Genomic DNA, 24,123 nt, shown 5'->3' with positions numbered 1-24,123 from the left:
GGAAAGACGAGAAAAGAAGAGGCATACCAGTATGTTCGCACTTGGCCAACATGCTTTGTGCTCTTGTTCTTTTCAATCTTGTTGTTGGCTGTAGACTAAAAATTAAAACAATTACAAGCAACAGAGTTGCCGTGACCACGGTCTTACAAAAACTCGAATCGAACACGCCTATAACTAAATTTTTGTTTGTTCAACCGTAATTAATGAGGTAAACTGTACTTAATTTATTTTATTTAAAACTCTACTTATAGATAAATGAATTAATCTATAGAAGCTTTCGATTTGCCAACCATTTAGCGAGTTACGAATAAAATTACTCGCTTTTTGCACATATAATTGGCAGCACTGAACTATTTTGTTGCTGATATTTCTTATGATATTTCTTATTGTTCTATAGTCATTGCGTATATACATATATACAATTATTCATTTATAGTTATCAATAATCTGGACGATGCTGACGGATGTGCCAACAATGCCACCGAATATTCCGAATGCCACCAGAATTATGTTCTTTATTAATTTAATTTTCCATTTCCCGTAACCAGAGCCGTATTGAACACATATTTGTAGTAATGCAGGGAAAATCAAACCGAGTATTGATAAGCAAAGTGATCCAACTAACGACAAGAAGAGCGATAAATCAGGAATGGCTACAGCACAGAAAACTGAAATTTGTAAAAAGATTATTATTGATAGCAACAAAAACAATGAAAAATATAGTTTTAATATTACATGTTAGCAACACAATGCTGGCTCTTATCAGCAGTTCATATAGCACATCTCTAGAGGCATTCTTTGTGCGCTTCGAAAGATATTTGTTCCAAATAATATCAGCTGTAACATAGCCCTGCACCGCATAAGTAACCCAAGTGGTAATGGCGAAAGTAATTTTTGTGACCTGAGCTAATCTGTAGTAAAATTGATAATTAATTTAGTTTTTCATACAAGTAATAGGTATAATAATTCCAAAAATAAATATACAGGGTAATTCGCGACATCAAATGTGCTTTGAAATGGGCTATAATAGTAGACTGTCACATACACCTTTGAAAGACGTTTTTAAGACAAGTTTTATATTGTGCCACAAACAGAATTAACTATCTTTAATTTTCCAGTCACTACAAATGGAAATTTGTAAAAGATATAAAGTATAGGGTTTTCCAAACAGAGGTTTATTTTCGTATTCAAAGAAAAATGCTATTTTTTATAATGATCGGATGTTTATTTCATTATAAAGATACAGGTATGAAGTTAAAATAACATCAGGCAAATGACCACGACGGCCACGCTTACAGGACAATATTCTTTTCATGATATTTTCCATAGCCGAATTGCAAAGTGGCTGCCCTATGTCCTCGATTGCCTCACCAATTCCATCTTTAAGGTCTTGAATCGACCCTGGGCTGTTGGCGTAGACCTTCTCTTTCACGTGGCCTCAATGAAAAAAGTCACAAGGTGTTAAATCACAAGAAGATAACTCGGTCCGGAAACTTTTCCCGTAAAAGATCAATGGTTTCGATGCTTGTGTCCAATTCCGCCCATAAAAAATCGTTAATCATCTCTCGATAGCGCAATCCATTCACCAATAACACCTGTTATTGGAAAACCCTTTATTTAGACACTGCCGGCTGAGGATTGGCCGCTGTTAAAAAAAATGCATATCCACATTGGGAATCACATTACCATGTAAGAGGTTGTGGTATGTGTTATTTGGGAGCCAAAAATCCATTATTGCCGAGTTTAGCAGTTCTCAGTTTTTTGTACTCCTCATACTCTGATTAAAATTTAGTCATTGTCTATATCTATGTAAGAAAGATACGATCATAATTGGGAGTGTTTTTCGTTAAGTTCCGAACTTTATACAATTACTAAAAAATATGTAGCAAAGTCGGAACAAGAAATTTTTTCTGGTTACTTGATATAGTTATGTTAGTTATGTATGTAAAAAGAAGAAAAAAATATCTTAATGCTATAATTTGTTCTATGGACAATAAATTAGTCCCTATATTTTTATTTAAAAAAAATTGAAATAAAAAAGTATTTTAATAAAACATATGCAACTATTTTTCATAGGAACCCTGAAATGTTGCAAATAATATTTTTTTAGGTTTGTACAACTTTTTGATATTTGTGAAAATAAATTAAAAGAGAAAACTTCTTTTCCCCATACAAATTAAAAGGTAATAATAAATAAAATAAAAATATAGGTAATTAATCTTTTTGACCATAAAACCAATTTAGGGGACAGCATCAACAAACAAAACGTTTTTGTTTTTTTGCCGTCCTAATTTATATAATACTAGCACCGTTTCGCCACCAGATGGCTTCGTTTTTTGGAATTTTTCGTTTGGAGATTAAAAGATGAAGAAAAATGATTTTTTTTGTTTTATCTTTGAAAAGGAAAAATTTTATTTCATTTCATAACAGTAATGAATTCATTTCGATGACAAATATGAAGTGTAATTTAGTTGAACTTCTCTAAGTAAAAAATGAAAGTATCTCCAAAGTAAATACTGAATCGAAGCATTATACGTGTCCGCAAATTAACTGTTTCATTGAAGTGCTCTTTGGTAAACCACATTTTTGTTCTTTGGTTTGACGTTAACACAAACAAAGCGGATGGAACACGCAACGAATAGCTGCCCATGTGAAAAACAGTAATTTTTTAAATTTATCCCGCAAACACAAAGCGATTGGCCTTGCGACTTGTTACTTGTCATTGCGAACGCAAGGCGAACCCGAAATTGCAATCGTTTGAAGTCAATCGGAAGATCAGTCGGAATCATTGGCATTCGAGAAATACATACATTTTCACCTGCGTACTTTCCGTTAATAATGGGTGCCTCAATCAAATTCTGCATAAGTCTTTTCACCGCAAATCGAGTACCGTTGCAAAGTCGCGGTGGATTCAAATCACGCAATATCATAACCAACTCTGAGTTGCAAGTTATGTGATGGAAATCCTGGTAACTTCAGAGAGTTCAAAAACTCCGTTGGATAATTTACTACATCATCGGGATTTGTTATGTAATCAACGGATTTGTATGCCATCAAATCGCCATCGATTTTTGATTGAATGGTGAAATTCAGTGCGTGTACATCATTATTCTTTGCGACGTGAATTGCTCGTTGACTTAACCAAGCATAATTCTGATAATACAAATCGGCTAAAGTCATTGATAAAAGTAATTAATCCAGCTGTCGCATCAACTGGAGCTTTTCCATTTCCAACAGCTAACAATTGTTTGGAAAATTGGGCAGCACTTTGATAATTTTGAAGTTGAACTCTCATATTAGTGGTTAGCGACAATGTTTTTACGTTATTCCACAAAGATGATGCCTTCAGACAAGCATTCAATTCATCTGCAGGCGTTCCAGGGGGAATTACTGGCAACGTCTGCCTGAAATCGCCTGCCAACAATATCATCAAGCCGCCAAAGAGGTTGTTATTTCGCCGAAGATCCTTCAGTGTGGTGATGATAATTGCGAACAACTTTCGTATTTCGTACACATTTGATGAAACAATGGAATCCGCAAGTGTTAAATCCCAATGAGAGTCGTTCTCCAGCAAACCCAATAGTTGACATGTTTCTCGATATGTTTGGCATTGGTGGCCATTCACAGTTTTCAAATGCGCAAATGATTTTGGTCCACGTACATTTACCAACAACAGTCGCATTTTGGACTATGGACAGTGTGGTGAATTTAACCTCAAATGCACGATCCACATACTTTACACAGTTCAACTTACCACCTTAAGGACAAATGCCTGCTGTTGAAGGTGAATAAAAATTTCCACAATAGGCATGATTGATTTGATGGTTTCCAATTGAACTGCTAGGAAACGAATAACTTTAACCTCAATTTCACAATTTCACAGTGAACACAATACCGGGTTTAAGTTAACGTTTGAAAGAACGTCCGCATAAAAATGCCACATGAAATTAACTGAGCAGAGTACATGCTATAAACCTCACGGAGCTCGAAACCTTTCCAACGAATGCAAAACCGTTGAAATCGGCTCGTGCGTTCTGGAGTTTTTGCGTCAGGAAGAAAAACCCGACTTATTTTTATATTATATGTAGATTTATGATACAACGGCCGCCGAAGAAGAATGCATTTGTGCGTGACTTCCATTCTATATTGCATGGGTTCGAAATCCACTGTGTTGGAAAATGGTTTTCACTAACATATCACAACATAGCGGTCACCCCTCGAGTGTATTTCTGACATAAAAAGCTCCTGATAAAACCCATCTGACACCAAGCATACGAGAAATAGAAGGATATACATATACACTTCACTCTGGACGTGTGAAAACTAATCAGCCAATACTAACTTCCAGTTGGATGCATCGTTTGGTTTGTTTTCTACTACACCGCACGAGGAAATTACAAGACCAAGAAGATTATATACCTACTAAAGCAATAATACAAAAATGTCCCAATATCGTTTCGTTGATTGTATAGAATGTTTAAATGGAATATCATCATAGAAATTATTCCGCTTTCATTGCTGGTATTTTAGGAACGTGCACATTCCTGTTCTGTGCAAAACGAAATAATTAATATATAAGACCAAAAGCACTTGCTTTTAATTTAAAAAGTTTCAGAGTATGTTATTACATTTAAATTATTATATTGTAATATATTATAATACTTTTGATTGCGTTATCTCGTTCTCATATTTATGTGGTTGCATTGGTTTAGAAACAAAACAAATCCGAGCGGAAAAACTTTGTCTGAATTTAAGTAGAGACAAATTTTTGCATGAAGAAAGAGGTCATGCAATGCGGGAGATTGTTTAAAAAGAGGGAAAACAGAGGTTTTGCATTACTTACAATTGAAAAAAAGTACGATTGCACCTAGAAAAGTGGTAGAAAGAGATGTTCGGGAAATCAAACGTTTAGCTATAAATAAATTAAATAGCCCATCATAAATTAAATACACTTTTAATTTGGAAGTTACGTTCCGTCGTGTGTCAAAAAAATTTTACTAACGGATTTTGGTCCAGAATACAAGTATGTAAAACGAGTACCTAAACGTATAGTAATTTAACCGACTACGAGTCAAACAGGCCAGATTGGCATTTGCAGAAAAATTCCAATTTTTGAAAGATGAATGGGAAAGAGTAATTTTTCCTATGAAAAAAATTCAATCTGGGCGGATCAGATGTTTCCCAACTGTATTGGCATGATGAGCGGAAGAAAAGTGAATAGAGAATGGCTCATAATAGGTTATTTCATACTTTCGAAGGGGTCATGACATGTAATGTCATGGTTTGGGCAACCGTTAGTGTCAAAGGCAAAACGCCTTTTATTTCATATCTACAAGTGTATAGAACTTCTAGACGAAGTACTAATTGCCTTTTTTGATGACAGTTTCGATTAAGAGTGGATTTTTCAGCATAAAAACATAGACGTTAATGCTTCCGAAGCAACAAAAAAGTTTTTAACAGGGATAAAAATACCAAATTTAGAATGGCCTGCCTTCAACTCTGAACTCTGAACCCAATCGGAAATGTATGGGCAATAATTGCAAACAATTTACTAAGCTCCAAATTAGAGGAGAGCAAGAGTTCTATTTGTTTCTTTTAAATATGAAAACAGTGGTATTATACCAATTATTATAATCAATTTAAGTTTCGTGAAATATGTGCTTATTTATGGATACTTTTAAAACATTTGTCATTAAAAGTTTAAAGATTAAAAACCAAAATTGTTAAGTCTAAACTGATAATACAAATAAAGGGTGGTTAAATTTCAAGGGCCGATGTTGAATAGGAACCACATCTAAGCGTCAACGACACCGTTAGACTTCTTTCTTTGGGGTTATTTGAAAGAAAAGGTGTACGTCGATAAGCCAGCAACAATTCAAGAGCTAAAAGATGAGATAATTCGGCACATTATCGGCATAGAACCTCAATTATGCCTCAGCGTCATCGAAAATTTGGACCATCGAATGGAGGTGTGCCGCCGAGGCCGCAGCGGCCATTTGACCGATATTTTGTTCCATACGTAATTGAGCCATACCAATATTATCATAATAAAGAGAAATGACAATAATTTCCTAAAAAAATTTTATTTTATTCAAAATCAACACCAGCTCTTGAAACTTAACCACCCTTTATAACAAAATTAGTTGGTATTTTCATTTTGCGTGTAGTATCTCGATCCGAAGTCTCCTCAATTAGCTCACAAACATTTTGTAAACTTACGGGTATCAATAACAACTTAGGCAAATATACAAAGTATTGAAACCTTTGAGGTGCCATTCTAGTCCGCTATGCTTAAAAAAAAACTTAGGCTAGCGACTTTAGGCCTCCTTTATTAGACTAGAAAAGGCAATGTGGGATTGTTGTACTGATAATAAATAATGACAAGATCGTTGGATTGTGCAGCTAGTAGTCCTCAAATGTATCACGTAATTCCGTGGAAGAGCTCTAGAAAGTTTCAACAAGTCAATGTCTTTCGATGAAGAAACATAGAGCAAAATGTGTTTTAGTATGGACATATTTTTCGTATTCAAAAAAATTTAAGAAGTATGGATAAGACAAAGTTCTGACTTAATTGTATGTGAATTTTACACTTTAGGTTTCTTGCTGGGCTAGTTTACAATACAATTTTACACTTTAGGTTTCTTGTTGGGATAGTTTACAATACAATTTCAGTGGAAATAATGGTAAGTACCTGAACTAAGCTAAGCGGGCATGTAAATGCCTTTAAACTCTGGGAAACAATTTGAATAAGATTTTTTATTAAAGTGAACAACACTTATACCTTTTTAAAAAGCTATTGGAAACTTGAAGAGTTTGTTTAATACACTTAATACTGGAACTTCAAGTATTTTCTGCTTTCATGATATACTGTTTTCTTCAAACCACTCGAATTTATCAACGATTCCGCTAATATCAGAGAGAGAGCAGTCAGTGATCCCTTCGAGTGTCCTGCTTCTGTATGTACACACGAAAAGACGGCGAAGACGTTTGCTTGCCTGTTGATTTTATACCATGTAGTCTCCACCACTTGATTGGTTGAAGTAAATTTTTCTCTTGGATACTCAAAAGAGGACAACCCAATTAGTTCTGAATTCTTGAATTCCTTGAAAGAGAGGCACCAGCTCTAATCAATTCGTCAACGTTTCTCTCCACATACCATGTTTCTAAGACACGACACCCAAATGAGTGAGAAGTCTATTAAGCTCAATATAAACTAAAATTTAAAATATGAACTTGGCCAGGCAAGGATTTATCCCAGAATTATTTAGCTTTCTCAAAAAAACACCATTTTTGTACCCCTTCGAAATTTATTCAGAGTACTCTACAAACTCTATCAATCCCCAGTATTTCTGTCATTAAGAAGCCCTCCGAAATAGGTAGTCGAATCGACAGTAATATCTCCTGAAGAATACCTCTGCCCCATTGCCATTTTGGCACCATCGGTGTATGTATATGAACGTGGAATCCTTATCCCATAATGTTACTCCTCTCCAACCCCTTCATGAAGCAAACTTCTTCTGAAAGTGAATGATCATTGAATTTACGTAAGCAGTATCCTAACTATTTGAGTCTTATTGTACTTATAGAATAGGTTGCAATTTCACGAATGTGGATTTCTAAGGGCGGGACAAAGTCAAGCGCGTCTATTGGATATTAGTTCGTACCGGCCATAACCCTTATATCAACTAACTTTGTATAGCTTGTGACATCTAAACTCCCCAGCTTCCAAAAAAGTACTCATTGGACGTGCAGTATATTAGGTACGCCTTCTTTACGAATTGTCAACAATTGTCTGGAGCCAGTAAAAGTTTCTCAAGGAATTCAGTGATCGTAAAAGAGAAAATAAGCACGGTGAACCGGATGGTACGAAGTTGAATAGTAAGATTGGTAGGCGTACTCTCCGACAGGCTCAAGCTCATACTGCCGAACCACTGAATTACATTCTAAGCGGAAGTAACTCCTAAATAGAAGCAGTTTCTCACTTTTGTAGCATACATGAAGGAAGTAAACATTAAACCGAGACTTAAGTACTAATCAAGGTCATGGGCTAGCTGATGGTGCGAAAGAGACTAGTAGAAAAATGCTTTGGCATCAACTTGTAAGGTCGCGAGTTACTTCAGGCCACAGCACTTTTGCGGCAGCTGTCTGGAAGTTGAAATGGAATCATCCCAGTGCCTTTTCCTCAGCTATCCTGCTTTCGCGAGTCTAAAATTAAGGCATCTGGGCTCTCACTGAATTTAATCAGCAGCGCAAAGTGGTTAACGCAGCCGTAAATTGTCATGACTGGAAATTTATTCTCCTTCCTCCCATTCCACTTTCCTGCTTCCCCGTTCCCTTTGCCATGATATCAGAATGGACGATTTTAATTCTCGTCTAAGTAAGTCCTCTCATCATCAAGGGCATCTACATAACCTAACCTAACCTAACCTATTAGGATTCTGCTACTACTTTATCGTCTGCATATATGTATGTACTCTACTTTTATTTCAGCACGATTTCTTCCGCGCTGTAAAGTTTTGACAATCCCAATTTTTTAACGAATAGTATATTATTAAAAAAAAAATTCAGAAATAAAAAAATACTTCTAAAATGTTTTACAAATTAAGGCAAAATACCATTAATGCATATCTACATACGTATCTTGTTGTTAGCAACTTACACTTCCTGTTGAGGTATGTTCAAGGTCACACTACCTAAAGCCTCTTCGCCGTACTTCCAGTAACCAAAGAAACCTAACAGAGCATATAAAACAAGAACGATTGTTATGCCGATGTTCAATATTCCGAAGGGCTTCACAAAATTCTTCGGTTTTTCCATATTTTCCTCCAAGGCAAGAATCTATTTAAAGATATTTATAAGCACAATTTTATTATTTTATAATCTATCACAGTTTACTAACCACTCCGACAGCTTCAATGGCAAACAATACCGTACCAAAATATATTGGTAACCTAGAAATTTCCTGAAAGGGCTTGCGTGTGGAAATCGGTGGCAAACTTTCAAAGATATAGTACAGCACAATACAGAAGCCTGAAATTGGAATATTTATACTGCGTGTAGGCCTCTACAATACACTCACCTGCCAGGAGCATTATATTGGCAACTAATGAAAAAGGTGCCAACATCTTAAGATTTCTTATGCTGTATATAAGAAAGAGTGGAATTAAAACGAAACACATATGCAATCGTACATCCAAAACAATTAGATTTTCATCCACAACCTGCTTGATGTTCTCCGCCATGAACACCACATAGACACAACAAATGCCAAAGTGATAAAAAGCTAAAAATCCATCAACAAATGGGCTGCAGTTAAAAATTATGAAATTTCTTTAAAAAATGTGCCAATAAAAGTTTAGAAAACATACATACGTTGTTATTGGTACGACAAATCTAAAAGCTGGTGGACCATCCTGAAAACCAATTCTCATTGCCTCAGAAAATGTCAAATAAGGTACACGCTTACGCTTACACAGCTCATACATTGAATTTATCTGAAAATAATCCAGAGAACATTGAACTGATTTATACATACATAAATACACATCTAATATATTATACAAATATGGCGCAAAATTAATCACCCTATCGGAAAATTTATAATTTTTGCAAATTACGTCGTACGTCAATCATATTTGACACTTGTGAACTAGACAGCTGCAGTATACAGGCAGGCAAGCGGAGGCAAACATGGTGCGCATAAAGGTCAAAATGAATATTTCCATCACTCGAATTCATATTTTATTATTTGTTAAAAAATTTATTCAAAAACAAAATCATAATGTATAAAGTGCAATTATTTCACTTGATTCGTGGTATTTTACTATTTGGCGATGTTGAGTGTTTTCTTCCATATTAGAAAAATATGTGGAGTAGGCGTTAAATGGAGAAAATGAATAAGCCCGTAGCCGAAAAAATTCCCAAAAATTTATGACTTGCTTGCAACTTGAACTTTTTTATATCAAAATTCATTGATCCACATATGATAATCGCAACGACAATATGAAATTAGATAGTGTACAAGATCTCTTAGTTTGCCAACGGCATCATCTTATAAATACAATATGTCCTAATTCAAAAAATCTTCCACAAAGAAATGATCACTCGATTGCTCAAAAGTTTCCCCCATGGCTTTTGCATCTCAATTAGTCCTGAGTGAGTTCGTAGTTTACTCCTCCTCAATCTGAGAAGGAATTTTGCTACCAGCCTGTCAGGCTTTTTCAGGAGAAACACTGTCGCGGACAAGTATGCAGCCGCAATTTTGTTCTTCAGGTTTAGTCCCATCTAACTATTGCTTCATGTTGAATGATGTGGCCTAAGAACACGCCGGTAAAGGATTTGAGTTAAATGAAGTAGTCATCAATGAAACAATAGCCCTTTCCCAGACACAATTGACGCCTTCGATAAATGAAAGGAAAATTGATTGAAGTGTATCGAGCTAAAATGAGGGAATTTTTTTAAATTAATTTTGTTTTTCCCCAGTAGAGTATTGCCCATTTTAACTGTGAGGGACTTATCGATCAACCGTCTGATTTGTAATAAAAGCTATCAGAGTTGGGAGCTTACGAGAAATGGAAAGCTTTGATAGCAGTAAAAATTACAATTTTGCAGTCAGAAAACCTGCTTTCTGACTTTCACCTCACACACAAAATCCTTTATATTATATATGTAAATATCAACCCTTTTTATATAAGTACATAATGAATAAAAATAATATCTTACCAAAATGTGCAAACAGTGAAGCGCTATGCCACCGATTATCAGTGTAAATATGGGTCCATTGATATAACCAGCATTTGCGAATGCACTTGGCATGGCCAAAACACCCGAACCTATGGAGGCCTTCAGGAAGTGTGCAAAAGTCTGCATATTTCTACAATTGAATATACAAGTATGTATGTAGTTTCAGAGCTCAATCTGTATTGCCTTTAAGCACATATTTCATTACATACGTAGTGGGTTTTTTTACTTTTCGATGTAGATGCGGATCATAGTCATCAATTTGTTTATCAGCGTTTTGTTCATTTGTCCCTTTCGTTTCCGGAAACCCATTGAAGTTAGATTCTGATTTGGATATATTTTGAGAACTGGTGCAAAATAAAAGAAGAAAATACTGATTATAAATACATAAACAAATTATGGCAAATAACTATGAACATGAAATTAAAATATAATACAACAAACAATATAATTTTCGATATCCCGGCTGTCGGACTGCCTACTAAATAGTTAGTCTATTTATCCACGTATCCGTAGATTGGATTGAATGAAATCTGGACGCACTGTAATGTACTATACGATGAGCGTATGAGTGCAGTGGGGACCGCAATGTCACAGTGGACGGGTGTAAAATGTGCGTTCACAATCGAAGCGTATTTCAAAGACAATGATTTGTGCGCAACTGCTCGCCGTAGATTTTGTTCCTGTTACATTATTTCATGTTTACGTGCTGTCCCAAGTGAAGATTTGATTCGTTTAGTCGTCCGAAGTTTTCGGGCAACAAGTTCATTAGCAAACAGTTCGCGGCCGGAGCCTAGCTGGACTTCGAAATCAATTGAAAATATTGAACTCGTAGCAAGCAGTTTGCACGATAACCTGCGTCAGTTCGTGCGCAAGAGAGCGGCTGCCGGCTGCCCTAGGACTTTAATAACATGATAATGTTCAGATCTTAGTCCTAGAATATTAAGTTCGCGTAAACGAGTATGTCCGAGTATATTAAAATTACAAATAATTGAAAGTTAAACGCAAGTATCGCCGAATTGTTTTGTCAGATCTTTATTCTAAAGAATGGACCCTCCAACTTTCACTACAAGGAACCGAATCAGTGTCGAGTAATGCCAGTGGATTTATTCAAATGGCTAGAACATAATATACGAATTTACTTAATTTTTTTATTGCACATATTTGGCATTCGTGCATCGCTTATCACCATAGGTATTTTTATTTGTTTATTCTTACAGTGACACATATTCGTATTAAGGCAATCTTAATTTTAGTTTTACTTCCTTCTCTCTCTTCTCCAAGCATTGCTCATAGCAACTTTTTACTCGAATTAACGGAAATTTTTATTGAATGCAAAATTAAAGTTTCGCTGTAGTTGTTATAAGGCGTTTTTCAACAGGTGCGCTTCAACTTTTTTCTGATAGGGAGGGCGAACGACGCAATATTTTTTATTTTTCGCTTGTCATTTCTAAACTTCATTAGTATACATTTCATCATGGAACGCTACACACTTGAGTAACAATTGCAAATTGTGCAAATTTTTTATGAAAATAATCGTTCTGTTGCTGCTACTTTAAGAGCATTACGGCCATTTTACGGTCCATTTAACAAGCCATCCCGTTCGACAATCGACCGTCTAGTGAAAAACTTTGTATCTACGTTTTCGCTACATAATGTTCAGGTGCCAGTGAGAGCAAGAAGTGCACGAAGTGTTGAAAATATTGCTACCGCCAGGGCTTCAGTTCAAGAAGACGCAAATGTGTCGCTCACACGACGTTCTCAACAATTGGGCCTTTCTGTGTCGTCATTGTGGCGAATTTTGCGAAAAGATCTTGGCCTACATCCGTACAAGATCAAGCTGACACAAGAACTGAAGCCGTTTGACCATTTGAAGCGACGTCGATTCGTAAATTGGGCTGAAGATCAACTCGAAAATGATCCAGATTTTTTCCAAAAAATCATCTTCAGTGATGAAGCTCACTTTTGGCTCAATGGCTTTGTCAACAAGCAAAATATGCGTTACTGTGCAGAAAGCAATCCACACGTGATTCATGAGGCACCGTTGCATCCCGAAAAAATCACTGTTTGGTGCGGTTTACATGCCGGCGGCGTAATTGGCCCATATTTTTTCGTTGACGAGAACGATCGCCACGTTACTGTGAATGGAAATCGATACCGTGACATGATAAACGATTATTTTTGGCCGCAATTGAATGGTATGGACTTAGACGACATGTGGTTTCAACAGGACGGGGCCACAAGCCACACAGCACACGCTACAATTGATTTGTTGAAGAGTAAGTTCGATGAGCGCATTATTTCCAGAAATGGACCGGTCGAATGGCCGCCGCGCTCGTGTGATTTGACGCCTCTAGACTATTTTCTTTGGGGTTATGTGAAGTCATTGGTCTACAGTAACAAGCCGGCGACGATTTGTGAGCTCAGAGCCAATATTGAACGCGAAGTTGCTGGAATTTCGGCCGATTTATGCAAAAGAGTTGTCGAAAATTGGGTTCAACGATTGGACTTCGTAAAACGTGCACCCGGTGGTCATGCGAAAGAAATCGAATTTCATACTTAAATGTATATGTTCAAACTCGATAATAAAACAAAAATTAGTTAAAGAAGTCAAACCATTTGTGTTTTATTCAAAAAAAAAAGTTGAAGCGCTCTTACTGAAAAACGCTTTACTTAAATCGTTGCTTTTTAAATATTTTTTGTACGATAAGAACATAAATATTCGTATAAATACATCTATTTTAGACATATTTAGAGAACTTTTAATAATAAATTGGTGCTCCATTTTCATTCATAACTTCAAAAATACGTTTTGACATTGATTTCACTAAATTTTGCAGCAAAGTACAGTCCAAATCTTCCCAAGCTTCCTCAATGGCCAATTTGAGCTGAAGTAAAGTCTTATACTGGTGTACTTGCGCTTTATTTTATGGACAAAATGTTGCATGACTTGCACCTCCGGAGGTTCTCGACCGGATTCAAATCGGGACTGCATGCAGACCACTTCACAAGTGGTATTTTGTGCTCTTCAAACCATTTCAAAGATTCTATAGAAACGTGAATGGCAGCGTTATCTTGTTGGGAAATGCTGTCTCCCCCCATTTTATCACCCAAAAATCAGATGAGCGCATCGTCCAATAATTCCGTGGATAGAATTGATCTTGTTCGGCACACAACACATATTATATTTGCTTTTCCTCTTGATGAATGATGATGCATGTGTTTTCGAGCGAAGTCTAAGAGCTCGTGTCTGTGATGCGATTTCAACACAGCCTTGCACATCGGACCTTTTCAGAATTAAACAGCATATTATTAAAATAATTTTGCACTTGATTGTTGAAAAAAAAACTTACTAATTATCAGTTTAACGCAAAAATTGTGTTATGTTTTTATTGACTTCAGTGTTTTCGACTTATTTATTCAGGTGCTTTTAAACGAATATGTTCTTATATTTATTATGATGGTTAAAAATCAAAAAAGTTACATATAACCTCAACCACGAAACTTGAGTTTTGCATGCCTCTCAATTTTCGTTAGTATGACAAACAATATGAGTTAGAAGTTGTAGTGAGCAACGCATTGAGAAAAGAGAGAGAAGGTAGTAAAGCTAAAATGAAAATTGCGTTTATACGAATATGTGTCACTGTATACTCAAAATCAATCTCACGTAAAAATTTATTTTTACATGACATTTGAACGAAAGGCCTTAATGTTAAAATGTTTTCTGACTTATTGGAGGAACTTGGAATGGTTACAATGATTTAAATATAAAAAACAGTGGGATAACACGTAACAAGTTAGCAGTGCTGAGAATTTAAAGCACTTATAATGCGAGCAAAAATAAAATAAAGAACAAATGGTGGCCGTTGTATTGGGAAAACGTTCCGACTTACTATATTTTTATTATGGTAAAGAGATAGACATCCTGTAGCTGAAGAGGTTGGTACGGGACTACCATTCGGAAGTGCCTGGGTTCGAAGCTCCTAGCATGAAACACCAAATAATAGAAAACGATTTTTCGAATAGCGGTCGTTCCTCGGCAGGCAATAGGAAACCTCCGATTGTAACATATTTCTGTCATGAAAAAGATCCGCATAAAAAACTATAGGTGCCACCATTTGTGGAAAAACAACAAGGCGCACACCACAAATATGAGGAAGAACTTGGCAAACCACCCCAACAAAGGATGTAAGCGTCTGTAAGGTTTGGCAGTACAGTAAGATTTCTCGAGTCATCATGAATCGTTTCACGTCAGAGCAACGCTCTCAAATATATGTACGTATGTTTAATAAAGCGTTTTTCAGTAAGAGCGCTTCAACTTTTTTTTTGAATTTAACACAAATGGTTTGACTTTTTTAACTAATTTTTTTTTATTATCGAGTTTGAACATATACATTTAAGTATAAAATTCGATTTATTTTGCATGACCACCGCGTGCACGTTTTACGAAGTCCAATCGTTGAACCCAATTTTCGACAACTCTTTTGCATAAATCGGCCCAAATTCCAGCAATTTCGCGTTCAATATTGGCTCTGAGCTCACAAATCGTCGCCGGCTTGTTACTGTAGACCAATGACTTCACATAACCCCAAAGAAAATAGTCTAGAGGCGTCAAATCACACGAGCGCGGCGGCCATTCGACCGGTCCATTTCTGGAAATAATGCGCTCATCGAACTTACTCTTCAACAAATCAATTGTAGCGTGTGCTGTGTGGCTTGTGGCCCCGTCCTGTTGAAACCACATGTCGTCTAAGTCCATACCATTCAATTGCGGCCAAAAATAATCGTTTATCATGTCACGGTATCGATTTCCATTCACAGTAACGTGGCGATCGTTCTCGTCAACGAAAAAATATGGGCCAATTACGCCGCCGGCATGTAAACCGCACCAAACAGTGATTTTTTCGGGATGCAACGGTGCCTCATGAATCACGTGTGGATTGCTTTCTGCACAGTAACGCATATTTTGCTTGTTGACAAAGCCATTGAGCCAAAAATGAGCTTCATCACTGAAGACGATTTTTTGGAAAATTTATAAATTTTCATAAAAAATTTGAACGATTGTTTTCATAAAAAATTTGCACGATTTGCAATCGTTGCTCAAGTGTGTAGCGTTCCATGATGAAATGTATACTAATGAAGTTTACAAATGACAAGCGAAAAATAAAAAATATTGCGTCGTTCGCCCTCCCTATCGGAAAAAAGGTGAAGCGCACCTATTGAAAAACGCTATACTTAGGTGGAACAACACATCTAAGTAGACAATGTGGGTATATAAATCCAATGTTACCATTGTGATCGATTTTGAAAATCAAACTCAGTTAATTCAGCGAAATTCATTCATTGAAATTGGGAGTCCCTCAGAAATACATAATGATGAGCTATGCAAACGAATATTCATCTATACTCATAAAATATAAAATTAACTCAAACCGTGAAGCGACTTCTTTATTTGAAATACCGAAATGTGCTCCAGTTGGTGCCTACCCAATATATGCTACGTCTACATTGAAAGCCGCTGCAAAAGGGTGCAGAACCTTAAAAATAGTGTTTATGACATTTTTAATTTTTTTAGAGCTGAAACTTGAACCATAATATGTAATTAGAAATTAATCAGAAATTGAAGGGTGGTCTCGGTTATTAAAAATAATTCAAATATCAAATGTCTAGATCGTTTGCTCTTGTATGCTCTCAACTTCCTGATGGTGCTATGTGACCAGCACTGCGTATACTTAAAAAAAAATGCTGCAGTAGCATATAAAACTTTTGATTTTGAAAAACATGAAAATAAACAACAAAAGAGGCTTACGATCAATTCGAATTTTAACTCGTTTTAAAGGGAAAAGATCATACTTTCATTTTTGATCATGGCGATGGCTGTAACGTGTCAGGATTTAGCTCTACATTTTTTTAGAAATTACCAAATTTGCTTCTGTTAAAGGCTCATCATCTTTAATTCCGAAAACGTAACACAATGACGACCTTTCGCCCGATCTTCGTGTTCAGTAAGCAAATGTCATTCGGGTATACCACTTTGATTAAAGAGGATTTTAATTTACAATAACGGGTTTGTATTAAATTTTGCGTTAAAAAAGGATTCTCTGGTGCCAAAACCTTAGAAATATTGGGAAACTGTTTCGGTAATGATATTCCGTTTACAGACATGAGACAGCCGTTTACGAGTGGCATGAACGCTTCAGAAGAGTTCGTGAGTCTATCGAGGATGAAGGTGTCACTATACAGGTCATCGACATTGAAAACGCATGTAAATATCAGTAAAGTGGAAGAAAAGTTGATCAATAACCGCAAATTAACCATCAGAGAGCTGGCAGAGGCGTTATGCACTGCTTATGGACGACCGGAATTTCATTCAAAACATTGATCGCGTTGATATCGCCAAAGGCATTTCCAATTCCAATTCGCCAAAAAAGGAAGTATTTGCGAGAAAACAATTCTTGAGGAACGCGTTTCAATAGCCGAAAGGAAGTAATGGAAAAATTAAAGACGGCTCAGAAACGTTTTAATAACTGTATCGAATGCTACAGTTGATTGGAAGTACTTTGAAGGCGATAATATAATTTTTAAGGAATAAGCTGGTATTTTGAATTCTCTGAATATATTTCTGGAATTTTTTTTTTGCCGCAGGGCTCTATTTTAGGTCCAATTTTATTTTGCATTTTCATTAATGATATTGTTGAGTGTTGCCAAAATTCGTCGATTCACCTCTATGCTGATGACACCCAGATCTACCTGTCAAGGCCAATAGGTCTTATTGAAGATTTGATAGCACGGCTTAATGAAGACCTCACACGTATTTCTAACTGGTCCAAATCTAACAACTTAAAATTAAATGAGTCAAAGACGAAGGCGATTGCTATTTCTCATTCAAAGTATGACCTTAGCTCTATGCCGCCAATATTACTTAATAAAGTAAATATTAACTTTGATGACATAGTAACTAACCTGGGTTTCAGAATAAATTCAAGACTACCATGCGTTGACCATGTAAACTTTGTTGTAAACAATTTATATACTATTCTTAGAAAGCTATATTGTACTGCCTACTTACTGCCACGGCAAACTAAATTAAAACTTGTTAGATCACTCATTGCTTCTCATGTATCATACGCTGAATTTATTAGTATATTGCAGGCTTGATAATAATTCGAAACAAAAATTGCAAATCGCTTTAAATAATGCAGCGCGTTTCGTGTTTGAAAAAAGGAAATATGACCATATATCTGTCTACTCAAAACAGATTATCGATCATAACCTCGACTCGTATCTCAAAATATGCTCTGTTTTGTTCCTGCATAAACTAATATACACACAAAAACCACTGTACCTGTATAAAAACATTAAACAATGCCAGTGCACCCGAACATTGAATCTAATTGTTCCGACTTACACTTACTTGGAATCAGAACGCATGTTCTTTGTCAGTGCCATTAAACTATGGAATTCTATACCAACTACAATAAAGCTTATAAGACAAGCAAGGTGTTTTAAAACTGCAGTTTCTAATTACTTCTAACCTTTAATACCCCTTTCCTTCTCCCGTTCCCACCATCTTTCTCTTCTTCTCACTTACTACTCTAAGTTTTAGTCTATAAGTTTAATAGTTAAAATAGTTTTAAATCTAAGTAGAATTTCTATGTATACCATCCTCGTATTCTGGAATTATAAGAAAATGTACTACCACAAGACTCTGTCTTACTATGTACAAAACAAATCAAATAAACTGAAATTGAAATTAAACTTTCAGACACGAGTCAAAGGTATAAAATCCAAATAAATCTATCAAAATAGTAAAGGGTTTTCCAATAACAGGTGTTATTGGTAATCCACGCTATCGGGAGATGATTAAAGATTTTTTATGGCCGGAATTGGATGGTATTGATCTGGACAACGGTATTGAGCCACACAAGCAACGAAACCATTGATATTTTACGGGAAAAGTTTCCGGACCGTGTTATCTCTCGAAGATTGTGATTTAACACCTTGTGACTTTTTTCTTTGGGGCCACGTGAAAGAGAAGGTCTACGCTAACAGCCCATTGTCGATTCAAGACCTCAAAGATGGAATTTGTGAGGCTATCAAGTGCATAGGACAGCCACTTTGCAATTCGGTTATGGAAAATTTCATGAAAAGGATATGGTCCTGTAAGCGTGACCACCAGTATTTGCCTGATGTTATTTTCCACTATCAACGGCAGCCTTCCTCTTTATAATGAAATAAACATCCGATAATTTATATTAAAAAATAGCATTTTTCTTTGAATATCAAAATAACACCTCTGTTTGGAAACCCCTATATATAGGGTTGTTCAATAGGTGCGCTTCAACTTTTTTCCGATAGGGAGGGCGAACGACGCAATATTTTTTATTTTTCGCTTGTCATTTGTAAACTTCATTAGTATACATTTCATCATGGAACGCTACACACTTGAGCAACGATTGCAAATCGTGCAAATTTTTTATGAAAATAATCGTTCTGTTGCTGCTACTTTAAGAGCATTACGGCCATTTTACGGTCCATTTAACAAGCCGTCCTGTTTTGGGGTTATGTGAAGTCATTGGTTATGTGAATTTCGGCCGATTTATGCAAAAGAGTTGTCGAAAATTGGGTTCAACGATTGGACTTCGTAAAACGTGCACGCGGTGGTCATGCAAAAGAAATCGAATTTCATACTTAAATGTATATGTTCAAACTCGATAATAAAAAAAAAAATTAGTTAAAAAAGTCAAACCGTTTGTGTTTTATTCAAAAAAGTTCAAAAGTTGAAGCGCTCTTACTGAAAAACCCTATATAAGCACTAGATATAAAAACCACCTTGACTAATTGTTTTAAAATTATTATTATCGAAAATTTTCAATAATTCAGTTCATTCAGGCCACTTTCCTTAATAACGCCATTCATATTCGATTTGAAATCCAATAAAGAAAAAGTCTACATTCAGGAACGATAAATCTCTACATTTTCAGCCCAATCACTTAGACCGATGAGTTTTCAGTGCGAACGCATTTCGGAACAAGTATTTTATGATTCCCTCAGTCAATATTTATAAAAATTTAATCTGACGCCCATCGATATCAGTATCAGCGCATGCCACAAATACTGGCATAACTTGTCTATGGTGTTATCTGAGTGATTTATATTGTATAATGCTTTTATCTACTTAGGTTATTATTATATGTACCTACTAATGCTAGTAAATGGATAAAATCATTTAACATTTATATCTTAGGCACACGCAAATATATCGTGCATGTTTACGCAGCAAAACACCACCAGTTCAATTATCGATAGCTTTACCAGTAATTTCGGATAAAGTTTCTTTGAGTTTCTCAAATCGCCTAACCATAAGTAGATATCTGGAGCATATTAATTTAGAGTTTTGTGCACTATAGTTATAACAAAACGAATATCCTAAAGAGATTTAATTTTTCGCAAAAATTTGAAAAAAAATACAACAGGGGTTAGCAAAAACTGGGATTGTGTTGGTAATATAGTGAAAAATCATTGCTTCGTGGCCGTCAAAACAATAACTGATTGGAAGAGAATAAGAATACGTGCGAAATGAGCAGACACAGTTAGGCAGTCAAGTCTCCTATACGTTGCAACCGAATTTACTCTCACAATTTCGTTGAGATGGTAAAATCGTGATTTCTATAATTTCTGGCCATCTTCTGTATTCTTTCCATCATGTTAGTCATGACAAAGGCTGTGTGAGAAAGTCCAACTTAAAGTTAAGTGAGTGTTTATACGTCTCTAGCGAGATACATATATAGATATAATATTTCACGTAATACTAAATGTATAACACATGAGCTGAAAAGTTCCGGGCCTAATAAAGAAAACAGTTTTTTTTTTGGTCAATATTAGGTTTATTCATCCATGTAATTTCCATCAAGAACAACGCAATCATTCTAGCTCCGCTCTTACAATTCAATACCACTTTTTTAGAACGATTTATCTTTTGGCTCAACATAGGCCTCCGTTTAGGCGATAACCTCTTCATTCGAGTGAAATTTTCTACCGGCGAGCATTTTTTTTAGGTCTGCGAACAGCCAGAACTCCCTGGGTGCCAAATCTGGTGAACACGGTGTATGTGCGAGCAATTCATAGTCAAATGGCTGTCTTTTTAAGGTTAGCACTAACTGAAAAAGAGGTTAATGTAATAAAACTAGTGCTATCCATGTGTTAGGCCCGTGTGCTATATTATTTATAATCTAACAAAGCACTTAAATTTTATTCACTTCACAACAAAACAGTATCTAACGTGACATTGGTGGTCTTTTTCACTTATTCACAAAGTAACGTGCGCGTCAAGTTGTCCTACAGTTTTATGCTAACTCCGAACGTCAGATAGTTTTATGAAAAGCTTTTTCCTGGCAGAAATACACCTAAAAATTTACCATTTCCAGCCAAGGGGCGAGCTGCAAAAATGTTAGTTTATATGTTGGTCCCAAAATATTTTTCTAACTAACAAAATTCACGAGTTATGCGAATTTTCAATTAAAATAATAATTTTTTTGGCAAAATGTTCAATTAAACGACTCAATTTATGTACGTGAAAGAAGTTCATAAAACTTCAGTTGTATTGACATTTCTTTGTATTACGAGGGCGGTTCAATAAGTACTCGTGACTGATGGCGGTCCTGAGGGAAAACAAATTTCAGACTGATTGATATGGATTTGGCAGCTATTCGAGTAAGACGTGCTTCGTGATTTTCGCTAAGATGAAAGAAGAGCAGTTCGGTAATTCGCTTTTTGTTTTTGGATGGGAAAAATGCGAGGAGATAAAAGCAAAAATGGATACTGTCTATAGGGGCGCTTCGCCATTTATGCCCACAGTTAGATATTGGTTCAACGAATTTAAACGTAGGCGAACATCCGTTGAGAAGACTCCCAGCAGACGTGGTTACCGAGGAAATCATTCAAAAAGTCCACGACATGATTCTCACTGATCGACGAACGAAAGTGCGCGAAGTAACATAGGCTATAGGTGTGTCGACCGGAATGGCAATTAATACTTTACATGAAAAGTTGGAGATGAAAAAATTTTCAGCCCGAGGTGCCGTGATTGCTGACAAGTAACAACAAGCGGATGCGGCGAAACAGTGTTTGGTGTAATTTAAGCGAGATCCGAAATCTTTATTCATCATCACACACCAGAAACTAAGCAACAATCACAACAATAGATTTCTCCCGGAGAATCTGTTCCAAAGAAGACGAAGACAGTCCCATCGACCAGAGGGTCATAGTCATCCTCATGGATTTTTTAGAAAAAGAAAGAACGATCACTGGACAATACTACAGTTGGTTAAACACGCTTTCACAAAAAACTGAAGGAGAAACGGCCGCAGGCGAAAAAGAAGGTGCTGTTTCACCGCGACAATGCACCAGTATATTCATCCGGAGTTGTCGCCGACAAGCTGCGTGAATTGCGTTATAAAATGCTGCCGCACCCACCGTATTCACCCGATCTGGCTCCCTGCGACTTTTCCTTGTTCCCCAACATGAAGAAATGGCTCGCGGGAAAAAGATTTAGTTCAAACGAGGAAGTCATCGCCAAGACAGAGGCGTATTTTGGAGAGTTCGACAAATCCTATTTTTTGGAGGAGTTAAAAATGGCCGGAGCGGAGCACTATGTTGAAAGTTTTTAAAAAATGGTGTCTTCATTCCTAACACGGGTACTTATTAAACCCCTCTCGTAAAATAAATATTTGGAAAACCACTCACTAAAAAATACTTAAATAATTTCTGAAATAATAAAAAAGAAAATATATGTAAATGGCAATAAAAATTTGCCAGACTCCAGTGTTCAGAGTTAGTTTCAATTTATATTTGAGTAATTATCTGGTTTAGTATTTACCATCAGATTTTTAAGAGGACCTGACAGAAGTTATACAAATTTTTTAATTGCAAAATCTACCCAATAGTCTCTTTTTTTAACTTACATCATTGTTTAGTCAATTTATGCACTTATTTTCGCAAATAAGTTTCTTAAACTTCTTAATGCGAAATAATATGGTATTTCGGTATTTCAAACACCCGTTATAAAAAATTCGTTTCAAATTTCTTGTACATATTTAGTACAAGCACTTCTTCTTCTTTTCAAGCACTTGTTTTTTAACACACTTTTGAAGTTTTCTTCTCACTTAAGTAAATATTTTGTTGATGATAACTATAAGAGTGAGTATTTAATTAATTTTAAAATAAATAAAAATAATTTTTAACAAGTTTCTTATCTACGTATTTAATTAAACTCTTTAGATATTTTTGGTACAAAATGAAGAAAAATTTAGTAAAAATCCTTAAAAGAAGAAATGCGTGAATATTGCGTTTAACGATCAATTTGATCAAACCAACGACATCAGACTGAAATGCGAAAGTGAATTTCAGGCGTCAATGATGCTAACAAAAGCTTTTCTGCCACTCTGCGCAAATCAAGGTGAGTACTTTGTTAAGTGGCTATACTCACAATGTGTATGCTATAGTGTTTTTATTCATGGCAATTAAAAATTTATTGTTACTTCATTATAGTTGTAGTGATAAGAAATCCCAGCATTAGACTAGTAAAATGTGTAAAACCAGCTCATATACTTGTATATAAGTTGGCTCGAAGGAAACATCTATTATTGAAATAATAAACAGCATCAATAAAATACGCAACATGGTATATGTACATATACACATACACACCGGTGTATATATTGTATTAAGGTACTTGACCACCTTATAAGTTTCAAAAAATTAAATTTTTTTTTTTTACATTTTTTCAATCCTTATACTTTTAAAAATCATCACCTGAAACTGTTTTTTTAAATTCGAATTCTAACAAAGTGAAATCAGTGAAAATGTGCAGGCGCATCCTGCACTCATTACTTGCTGACTCAGCGGAAAGAAAATAGCAAGTTTTAACTTTAAACGCGTTTTTCCAGAAATTACTTTTTTTCGAATGGCGGACACTTTATCTCCGAAACTGCTTAGCCGATTTTAATGATTTTGGTCTTGTTTTATTTGTTAAGATGTTTTGTATGCCAATTTACCACATTTTGCAAAAAAAAAGTTAATAAAGTATTGCTTTTTAAGCATAACATTGTGAAAAACAGGGGTGTTTTCTTAACTTTTTTTCAAACATCCGCCATTTTTTTATTATTTTTTTTTTTTGTCAGTTTGTGGTAAATTCTCACGCAAGGAACCTTCCTTTTGAAAATTTTGTTTCTCTCTTTTGTTTTAGAATTACCATTTCTAAGATTAACTGTCCGCCGCAAGACATGATTTTCTTCAGGCCTCGACTTTGGCGCCTCCTGGATATATGTTAAAAAAAGAAATTTTAATAAATCAATTTTTTTTTGTATTATATAAGCTCTAAAT

At 35.6% G+C, this 24,123-nt stretch overlaps 1 protein-coding gene across 1 annotated transcript; it reads right to left on the bottom strand.

Moving 5' to 3' along the window:
- Nucleotides 1–204: 204 nt before the first annotated feature.
- On the bottom strand, nt 205–23,128 carry LOC128859782 (proton-coupled amino acid transporter-like protein CG1139). Its single transcript, XM_054096863.1, has 9 exons — nt 22,704–23,128; nt 10,953–11,087; nt 10,723–10,873; nt 9,373–9,494; nt 9,080–9,306; nt 8,900–9,030; nt 8,660–8,838; nt 736–911; nt 205–668 (listed from the first exon to the last, which is right to left on the bottom strand). Exons 1-9 carry the CDS (start codon nt 22,706–22,708, stop codon nt 427–429), a joined length of 1,368 nt encoding a protein of 455 aa, XP_053952838.1. The 5' UTR covers nt 22,709–23,128; the 3' UTR covers nt 205–426.
- Between the last annotated feature and the right edge of the window lie 995 nt (nt 23,129–24,123).

The sequence above is a fragment of the Anastrepha ludens genome, chromosome 4 (genome assembly GCF_028408465.1).
Source record: "Anastrepha ludens isolate Willacy chromosome 4, idAnaLude1.1, whole genome shotgun sequence".
NCBI lineage: Eukaryota > Metazoa > Arthropoda > Insecta > Diptera > Tephritidae > Anastrepha > Anastrepha ludens.
The sequence above is the reverse complement of the archived record's forward strand: the minus strand, read 5'-3'. Positions and strand labels throughout refer to the sequence as shown.

Coding starts and splice junctions, on each gene's coding strand:
- LOC128859782 (XM_054096863.1), bottom strand. Junction 10,874..10,952: donor AAAGTAAAAAAACCCACTAC/GTATGTAATGAA, acceptor ATTCAATTGTAG/AAATATGCAGACTTTTGCAC. Junction 669..735: donor CAGCATTGTGTTGCTAACAT/GTAATATTAAAA, acceptor TACAAATTTCAG/TTTTCTGTGCTGTAGCCATT.